The 10352-nt window shown below is 55.3% G+C and overlaps 1 protein-coding gene across 1 annotated transcript in view; it reads left to right on the top strand.

Annotated features, from left to right (window-relative positions):
* CNGB1 (cyclic nucleotide gated channel beta 1) overlaps positions 1–8812 on the top strand; it is a gene marked incomplete at its 5' end in the record, with an annotated part of 33819 nt that extends 25007 nt beyond the window's left edge. The window contains 3 exon segments of the mRNA XM_023746275.1: positions 171–317; positions 5511–5727; positions 8576–8812. Coding sequence (XP_023602043.1) covers positions 171–317; positions 5511–5727; positions 8576–8812 — 601 coding nt within the window.
* Positions 8813–10352: the final 1540 nt, after the last annotated feature.

The raw sequence follows: 10352 nt of genomic DNA, 5'->3' as shown, positions 1-10352 counted from the left end.
GCCCCTGGGGGTCCAGGAGGGAAGCCCCTGTGGATGCCGCCCCGGCACCTGTCGACATATGCAGGTGACACGCTCTCACTGGCGTGGGGCCGGACACAGGGTGGAGAGGAAGACTAGGGTGAGCAGAACTGCAGCCCCGAAGGGCCTCACCCCCTCCTCCCTCACCCCAGCCTGCTGGCGGTCGGAGGCGGGAATCGGCGCACGGCCAACGTGGTGGCCCACGGCTTCACCAACCTCTTCATTCTGGACAAGAAGGACCTGAATGAAATTCTGGTGCATTATCCCGAGTCTCAGAAGTTGCTCCGGAAGAAGGCCAGGTACTTTCCTTTCTTTTTTTTAACTGACAAAGTCCACGGAGCCCTGGCTGGTTTGGCTCAGTGGATGGAGCGTCAGCCCTCGGACTGAAGGGTCCCGGGTTCGGTTCTGGTCATGGGCACGCACCGCATTGCAGGCTCGATCCCTGGCCCTGGGTGGGGTGGGGCTCATGCAGGAGGTGAACGATGGATGTGTTTCTCTCACGTAGATGTTTCTCTCTGTCTCCCCCTCTCCCTTCCACTCTCTCTCTCTAAAAAAAAGAAAGTGCATGGATGCTTTCGCGTGCGGTCCTGAAGGACTAAGACTTCCTCTTCCATCGCTGTAGGCCCTTCTGTGTTTCCTTTGGCAAATACAGGCCGGTCCGAGAACGGGTTCTGAGCTCTGTTTCTGCCTTGCGCGGAGAGTGGCTCACTGTGGGTTCTCTCTGCACGTTGCTTTTTTGCACACGGCGCCAACCCTGCCGCGCGGCCCCTGTGGGCCCACAGACAGCGCGCTCACCCCCGTGGGCAGCGGCAAAGCGCTCCTGTGCGTGGCCATTCGGGCCGTTTCCGGGATCTTGTAGTAGGAACAGGGCTGCAGTGAGAACCTGTGCACCTGTATCGGGGATTGTCAGGGAGCAGGTGATTTCTTAGGAAAGCGTATTTTTGCTTTTAAAAGATCGGGGTTTTAATTGCGTGACGGAGGCCACATGGTTCTGGTAGGGGACCCCAGTCGGCGTCGGGGGGCTGAGAGAGCTCAGATCTCCTCCAGGTGTTGGTACGGGCTGTGTGACCTTGGGAAAGTGTCTTAACCTCTCTGGTCTCGGTCTTCTCCCCTGTAAATGAATGGTAACTATAACTCCACCACTGTGTGCGTCTCCAGCAGGGTGCCTGGCCTGTGGGAGGGCTCAGTAAGAAGGTGAATAATGATGGTCCCTCTTTATCCGTTCAATTCCCTCTATAATTTTCCCATTGGATACTTTCTAATGCACATATCTGGTGTCTGCCCTCCCTTGCCATTTATTGCATATTCTCCTTTCCCCCTTCATTCTTTGAAATAACATCACGCACAGAACGTGGTCCTGGTAAAAGGAACCGAGTCTCCAACATCTGTTCATGCAGCACAGTCATTTATTGAGGATGTAGTTAGAGGCCCTGGGGACACAGCCGGGACCAAACAAAGCCAGCATCCTAGTGGGGGGGGGGAGGGGGGACCAACAACGGAGAAGGGAATGATTAGGTGATGTGTCACCAGGGGACAAGGGCTCTGCAGAAACACAAAGCCACGGGAGGGGACATGCTGACGGAGGGAGCTACTGGGACAAGTCAGCAAGGAAAGGCCGTTCTGAGCAGGTGGCATGTCCACGGAGACCTGCAGAGAGGAAAGGCATGAGCTAGGGCGCTGCCCACAGGGGAACAGCATGCCAGGCAGAGGGAACAGCATGTGCAAAGGCCCACGGAGGCGCAGGCTCGGTGTGTGTGTGTGCAGACCAGCAAGAAAAGGAGCACAGCTTGCTATGGGGATGGAGGAGCGAGGGGCTGGGACTGGGGAGGGCCTGTAGGTGAAGCCTGGTGATGGCTCTGCCCGCGATGGGGCGGGGTGGGGGGGGTGGGGGGGTGGGGAAGCCGCTGGGCCCTTCCAAAGGCCGGTGAACCTGAACTTTCCCCACCAAACCCCCCACTTCCCCTCGTCTTCTGAGGGCCGGGGACAACACTCACTCTTCTCGGATCCTGTATTTGCGATTCGCCTCCTCGCTAACATTCATTTATAACCCAGACCCACACTCAGGGCGTGCGCGCATGGCATTGGCAGGCACCGGGAAGCAGGGGAACATCTGAGCCGCCCAGAGGGCGTGTTCCAAGCTGAGCCGGAGCAAGGGGCGCTCCGCCCTCTCCTTCCAGCTCCTACCGTACTCAAGTGTCTTTTTGGGTGGTCTGCCCGGTTTTTACGCTTCCGTGACGTTTTTTGGTGACCTCGCTACTTAAAAAGGCTGGGACATGCCTCGAGGTTTGGAGCTGCCGGCCCTGGGCTCGTTGTGAATGGGTCGGCTATAGGATAAATGAGATGTCTTTAAGCAGAAGCACACCCAAGGCAGGCTATGCATTGACCGGCTGATGAAGATGTTGTGTTGAGAGGCACACAGAGCCCTCATCCCGATTCCCCCAGCGGCGATGGTTCAGGAGTCACTGATTCCGTGTTTGCAGGGATTCGTAGAATTTACCCAGGTAATGGGAACTGACTGTTTATGTCTGAGAACTGGCCCCTGGGCTTCCCCTCCCTTCCGCCCCCTGCAGGAAAGCCAGGCTCAAGTGGCATCCATCCCACCGGCCGGGTTAGGTGAAGCTTTGCCAAATCAGCCAGATCCTGCAGAGGCCTCACTCCTGACCTGCCTGCGGGACAGGGGGTGGGCGTGGGGGCAGCCAGAGGAAGGAGGAGGGGCCGATTCTGGACAAGTTTGAGGAGAGAGGCAGGGGGCTACGTAGGAGTGCTGCCCATCGAAAGAGAGACGAGATCGCCTGGCTGGCATGGCTCAGTGGTTGAGCGTTGACCTATAAACCGGAGGTCGTGGTTTGATTCCCGGTCAGGGCACATGCCCGGGTTACTGGCTCGATCCCCAGTAGGGGGTGTGCAGGAGGCAATCAATGATTCCTTCTCGTCATTGATGTTTCCATCTCTCTCTGCCTCTCTTCCTCTCTGAAATCAATTTAAAGAGAGAGAGATGGGGTCTGAGAACCCCAGGGCCTGGGGGTGTCTGTCTGAGTTGGTGAAAGCCACATGTGGGGTTCTGTCTGAGCTCCCCCCTTTATGGGAGACCCGTGGCCCCAAATAAGCGAGGCGCTCAGCTCTTGGACTTGGCCCCTCCAAGAAAGGGGGCCAAAAGTTCTCATGCATGCCCCTTCCTGCAGGGGTCAATGCTTGATCAATTATAGTGAAATGCATGCCATCTGAAAACGAGGCTCAGTTTCCTTAATCCAGAAGCGCCCCAGAAGCCAGCTCAATGTTTCAAACCAGAGCCAGCGCCAGCCCTCCTCGAAGGTCCTGTGGACAGCTCCTTCGTGTCGCCTGCGTCCCACGCCGAGCCTTCCTGCAGACGCGTGTGCTCGGAATTACAGACTCAAATAACACGGGTGCCGGTGCCGGTGCCGGTGCCGGTGCCGGTGCCGGGCTCGGAAGAGGCCTAGATGAAGGATCACGTGGTGTTCTCCGGGGGCAGCCCCAGCTAGCACATGCACGTCTTGGGCAATTAATATCGATACGCACAATTCCAATCCATTGCCTCTGATTAGAGAAGCAGCCAGCCAGGGCCTCCTTTGTAAACAAACACGTTTTGCTGGAAGCCCGAGGAATGAATGGGCCAATTAGCAGTCTCGGCTCTGCTCGATCGCAGGCGAAATGCATTTGTTCCTGAGCCAAGCCGCTCGTCATAAATGTGCAGCGTGAAGAATTCCTTATGAGAGGCGGCGGCTCCGTTAGATGGAAAAGTCTCTCCTCGTTTAGGGAAGCCGGGTGACATGCCGCATTTAATCTGGGTTGTTATTCTGTCTCGGCCACTTCCTAGCAACCTTGGGCACGTCACCCCCCCCCCCGGGCCTCAGTTTCCCCAGCTCTCATAGGCACAGTAATCCCAGCCCTTCCCGTGTCACAGGAGTGCTGTCAGCATCCAGGAAGAGCATGCCCATGAAGTTGCTGCGATCATTAAGGCCTGGCGTGCTGGGGTCAGAGGTGTGGGTTTGAATTCCAGCTCGGCCACTTCCCAGCTGTGTGACCTTGGGGAAGTTACTCACCCTCTCTGGGCTTCCATGTCCTCGTTTGAAATGAGGGGCAATAACAGGACCTACCTGAGGACCCCTGGGAGACTTAAATGGCAGAGTGCGTTGTCAGTTATCACTGCTGCCTAACAGTCTTACCACAGACTCAGTAGCCTGAAGCCACACGTATTTATTATCTGAGAGTTTCTATGGGTCAGAAGTCTGGGGATGGCTGGGGCGGGCCCACTCCAGGGCTGTAATCAAGGTGTTGCCAGAGCTGGGTTTCCTCTCAAGTTCAAGTGGGGAAGGATCTGCTTCCACGTCACGTGGTTGTTGGCTGAATCCAGTGCTTGTGGTTGTAGGACTGGTGGCTGCCCTCAGGGTCTTGTCCCCACACTTCCCCCCACGTGGGCGCTGGCTTCAGCAAAGCCAGCAAGGCTTGTCCTTGCAAGACAGAGATCAGGATCCTGTGTGACCTGTTCATAAATGTGACAGTTGTTCACCCTCGCTGTGTTCTAGTGATTGAAAGTAGGTGGCATGTCCCACCCCCCTCAAGGGGCGGGGCTCACACAGAGGCAGGAAGGGGGACCGCAGAGCCACCCAAGAGCGCTTGTAGAGGACTGAGCACAGGGCCTGACACGTACAGACGCTCAGTAAGGGCTGAGGTGGTGCTGCTGCTGCTGGTGATGTGGCAATGAAGCCAGAGAAAGAGAAGCAAAAAGCTTTGGGTCCTTTTCCATCTGGGCCTCTTATTTCTGATTCCATACACTGAAGTACCTTCGTTATTTCCTGTGTGACCTCAGGGAAGTTGCTCAACCTCTCTGAGCCTCCGTTTCCTCCTCTATAAGGTGCAGACAATAAGACCCACGTCTGTTGTTCTGATCGTTCAGTGAGATGCTATGTACGAAGCCCTTAGCGCTGTGCTTGGCTCAGAAAATACACTCAGAAATGGTTTGCCAGCCCGGCTGGCGTGGCTCAGTGGGTGAGCATCGACCTATGAACCAGGAGGTCACGGTTTGATTCCTGGTCAGGGCACATGCCTGGGTTGCGGGCTCGATCCCCAGTAGGGGGTGTGCAGGAGGCAGCCGATCAATGATCCTTTCTCATCATTGATGTCCCTATCTCTCGCTCTCTCTCTCTCTCTCTCTCTCTCTCTCTTTCCCATCCTCTCTGAAATCAATAAAAAAATATATTTTAAAAAAAGGGCTCGCCAAACAACCACCACCATACAAGTCCAACTCCAAGGGCACTATACAAGCAAACTTTTCCTCTGTCCCTGAGTGTGCTGGGGACATGAGCAGAAGCTGTGTGCTGGGGACATGAGTGGATGCTGTGCTGGGGACATGAGTGAATGCTGCATGCTGGGGACATTGGTGAATGCTGTCCTGGGGACATTAGTGAACGCTGTGCTGGGGACATGAGCGGACGCTGCATGCTGGTGATGTGAGCGGACGCTCTCTCTTGCAGGCGCATGCTGAAGAGTAACAGCAAGCCCAAGGAGAAGAGCGTGCTCATCCTTCCTCCGCGGGCCGGCACCCCCAAGCTCTTCAATGCCGCCCTGGCCGCAGCGGGAAAAATGGGCGCCAGGGGGGCGAAAGGCGGCCAGCTGGCCCACCTCAGGGCTCGGCTCAAAGAGCTGGCTGCGCTGGAGGCGGCTGCCAAGCAGCAGCAGCTGCTGGAACAGGTATGTGGTCGGGAACCCGGCCACTGACCCGCGTCACCTCTGTGCCAGGCAGAAGGAAGGCCGGGGACCTCCGCGAGGGGACCCACCGTCCATCCTAGGGGGTGCTTTCCCTCCTTCCTGTCCGCAGGGCTCCTTTGGCTGCAAGGGACAGTGCGAGCTCATATTCACTTGAGAAAACGGAGTTTATGGGGCGGAGTAATTAAAAAGTCCGGGCAAGTGTTACCCGGAAACCCCCGGGTGGGCTCGGGCTGCCTGTCGCTGTGTCCAATAAGGAAGGCAGGTTGAATCATACTAGGCATTTATTGGGAAGGACAGCCCACCAAGAAGACAGGGCGCTTACAAGCATCAAACCCTGCCTTCCAGCAAGGTGCAGGGGGCAGGAGTATAAAGGGGAAGGGGCCAGGGTGCTACGTGCAGCCCCGGGGGTCCGCAGACGTCAGCTATTGTCTTCAGTCATTGATGAGATGATGTTGATGAGATGATGTTTTGACTCCTGGTGGGTCGGCCTGACCATGCTTATGGGTTCTGCTTGCTGGATTCACAGCTGAGTCACCTCCTCCATCGCTTTGCACAGGCCTTGAAAAGGAAACTTTAAGAAAAACTTAACTCCCTTTTCTCATATAAGAAACGTAACCCCCTATTCACATAAGCATATGCGTTCTGAGACTTAAAATAATATGACTGCTTTTCAGATGAATTCAGGTATAGGTCCCCCTATCACAAGGCTGAGTCCAAAGCTCAGATGATGCCAACAGGGCGAGGTGTATCATCTCTGTTTTCCTGGGAGATGACTCCACTCCCGGGCTGGCCCCAACAGAAGGTGCAGCAACTCCAACAGAAAGAAAGCACCTCCTTCCCAGTAATTCCAGCAAAAATCCCAGGGCTCGCTGTCATTGGGCAGAATTGGGTCACATGTCAATTCCTGAGCCATTCAGTGGGTGCTCCACTGAGGCCTGGCTCACATGCTCCACCCTACGCTGAGGCGGCAGAGTGGCTTTCCCAAAGGGAAGTCCTGGTGTGGGCAGCAGAATGTCCCTCCCTCCCCAGATAAAAGTGATGTTCTCCTAGTTCATGTTGTGTCTGTCGAAAAGATTTGCAATTTAAAAGATTTGGAAAGGCGACAGGCACTGTGCAGACTGCTCCCGCCCCCATAAATCTAAAGGGAATTTTCAAATTAGTTCTGGGCCGTTTTTTTCTGTGACTAATGCCCAGAATGCCAATTAGAGTGATTGCATTAATTACGGCTGCTCATTACGGTCCTGTAGGGAGGCTGCCGGGAAATGGGGGGATGGGCTTAGGCAGGAGCTCGGTGGCAGGGGAGGGGGCAGCAGGACATGGGAGACAATTCGGAGGAGGCCAGTGCACTCGGCTCAGTGCAGGCTGGCGTCAGAGTCCGGGGACCCGTCAGAGGCCAGGGGACAGCGGGATCTGAGGAGTGATGCCTGGGTCTCCAGAAGCAGTCACCACTGGCCCCAGGTTGAGCACAGGCGTGACTGTCTGGCTCGCTGCCTGCCAAGGGCGGCATCACGCCGGCTGGTTGGGGTCTTTAGGGCCGGCTGAGCTGACAGGAGCTCCCCGAGTGTCCTCAGGACAGTGACGGGCTTGATCCGAAAAGGGCTCCTAATGTCAGCTCTTCACCGAGGCAGCTCGGAGACGGGAATTACATGTGCACACGTGTTCCAATCAAAGGCATTTCCCCTGCAATTCAGAACCAGGGCAGAATGGCAACGTGCAAGGGGCTCTTCCGTAGCCGTCCAAAGACACAGGTCCAAGCCCCGGCCCTGTCACCGCCAGCTGTGACGGGTATAGCTCCTCAAGCCTCCCGAGCCCCTGGTTCCTCAGGGTCGCCACATGGGGTACCAGGGATGAAGCGGGAGACCCGGGATGCCTTTTACGAAAGCATTTGGACCAACTGTCCCATGATTCTTCGGGTCCCGTCAAAGCAGGATGCTTCAGGAGGTCCCATAGGGGGCGCCATCTGGGCATCCTGCCTTGGGAGTGCCTGTCAGAGCTTAGCGTGGGCAGGGGAGGGGGGAACCGGGGTGACAAGCCTGCAGACACATGGGACAGAGGGAGGGACACGTCCCCCAGGACGCCTTGGGTTCTAGGAGCATCTTGTCCCCCACCCCCTGCTCCCCTTCCTTCAACACCTTGTGACTTGAGCCAACTTCAGGGGTCTCTGTCCCTTTAATTCCGCATGGTGACTGCTCTCCCTTTAACTCAGCACCATTTCAAGCGGGACTCTGACATCTGGGGACCCTGGGCCTCCTGGTCTGGGGGCTGCTCCCTCCAGGAGGGGCCATGGGTACCCACAAAAGCATGGGTTTTCAACCAATTCCCTATGATACACAGACCATGGCCAGCACCCTCGGGGGCCTGCAGGCTGGAGGCTGGAGGTACCCACCGAGTCCCCAGACGTGGGGCTCAGCCCAGCCTAATGCCAGGGGCCTCTGTGGATCTCAGCCTTTGAGACCTTCTAGAAAGGGGGGCAGGCCACAGCCGCTCCAGCCCTCATCGGCCCTTCCCTCGTCTGGTTAGTTTTTCTCATCCCCCAAGGAGCGCGCAGCCCTGGGAACCGGGTGGGCAGGGAGAGGCTTAGCTCTGGGACGCAACAGAGACCTAACATCTCTCCCCAGGACCTTCCAACCAGAGATTTTAATCCGTCAACGTCCCCCATAATATAGCGTCTCCATAAGTAACCCTGACGTGGCTCCGCCCAGCCCCCAACCCGCTAGTTGCACCTGCTGAGCTCGCCATCCTTTTCCGTGGGGTCCGACGCGGGGGACAGGGAGGTAGTAAGATCCCTTGGACATTCTCGGCCTCACCAGTCACCCTTTCGGGATTCCAGGCCAAGAGCTCGGAAGACGCGGCAGGAGAGGTGGGCTCCGCCGCCCCCGACCAGCCTGCACCCCAGGAACCCCCGGCCCCAGGCTCTCAGCCACCCGCCTCGCCAGGGGGCGCCGAGAAGGAGGCAGCTGGTCCCCAGGAGGAGCACTCGGTGCAGATCCGCGTGAGCCCCGGCCTGGACCCTGGCGAACAGATCCTGTTGGTGGAGGTCCCGGAGGAGAAGAAAGAGGCGGAGTGAGGGGCCCACCCCAACCCCCACCCCACCCAGCAGCCCAGCAGCCAAGGCGCTGGTCCACGGTGGTGGCCTGGGTGGCCCTCAGCTAACTGCTGGCCCCCATTCCTGCTCCCACACCAGCTTCTCCCGGGCTGGTCTTGACATCACCCACTTTCCTAGTGTCCCGAAGTCCCACCGTCACCTGAGAACCCTGCCTCCCTTGACTAATATTTTCAAGGACAAATATATTTTTTTCTAATTTGCAAGTTCATAGGCAGAGGCTAGAATGGGGCTTTAACACCAGGGGACGCTTTGCTGGAGGTCAAGGGTTTTGAATGTTGGGGGTTTCCCTTCAGGAATCTGTCTTCCATGTTCCAAGGACAGGAAATGTCCAGCAGAAAGGTGGGCAGTTGTTACTGTCCTTTTTTGATTTTATGAATTTTTTAAAATATATTTTCTATTGATTTCAGAGAGGAAGAGAGAGGAAGAAACATCAATGATGAGAGAGAGTCATCAATCGGCTGCCTTCTGCACACCCCCTGCTAGGGATCGAGCCCACAACCTGGGCATGTGCCCTGATGGGGAATTGAACCATGACCTCCTGGTTCATAGGTCAACGCTCAACCACTGAGCCACGCCGGCCGGGTGAGCCACTGTTACTTTTCACTTGATTTATTTGGGAGTGTCTTCCCTTTCAGCACATACAGGGCGTGCTTGTTTTGTTATAATTGCACTCTAGTCCGTGTCTGGAAATAGTGTAACATTGAACTGCTCTACCGTTGACACGCATTTGCATTATTTCCCATCTTATGCCGTTAAACAGAACGCTTCAACAGAAAATCGCACACAGACATCATTTCACTGGTGAACACTATTTCTAAATAGGAGAAGTCTGGAGGTTTGGGCTAATTCTTTTTCTTCATCATCATTCCCATTTATCAGTCTCCTATTTGCATTATGTATTCTAATAGAGGTCCAAGCATAGAGAATGCTTTCATCTTGAGCAAGTACTTCAGATATATCAATACAGTAAGCGTACTGCCCTTCAGCAGATGACAACATGTTTCAAGGGCACCTCTCTGTGAGATCCTATTTTATGAGGATTTGTTTGTTTGTAATATATTTTTTATTGATTTCAGAGAGGAAGAGAGAGGGAGAGAGAAACATCAATGATGAGAGAGAATCATGGATTGGCTGCCTCCTGCACACCCCACACTGGGGATCAAGCCCGCAACCTGGGCATGTGCCCTGACCAGGAATCAAACCGTGACCTCCTGGTTCATAGATCGATGCTCAACCACTGAGCCATGCCAGCTGGGCTATGAGGATTTTTTTAATATGAATGTACTTATTCTTTTAGATCTCAACCCTTGAATATATACTGCTTATTATATAAAGCGAGAGATTTTTGAGGTTCCCAAGAATTGTCCTGGAAAGAAAACTGATTTTGAGACGAGATTAACAGTGTCTTAATTTCACTGAGCTATCTCATTAAACTGGACAATGTCACGGAACTTGGATATTAGGTAGATTGAATTGGAGGCTGACATTGTTCTCCAAATAG

This window comes from Myotis lucifugus, unplaced genomic scaffold (genome assembly GCF_000147115.1).
Source record: "Myotis lucifugus unplaced genomic scaffold, Myoluc2.0 scaffold_648, whole genome shotgun sequence".
NCBI lineage: Eukaryota > Metazoa > Chordata > Mammalia > Chiroptera > Vespertilionidae > Myotis > Myotis lucifugus.
This window is presented reverse-complemented; position numbering and strand designations above follow the sequence as displayed.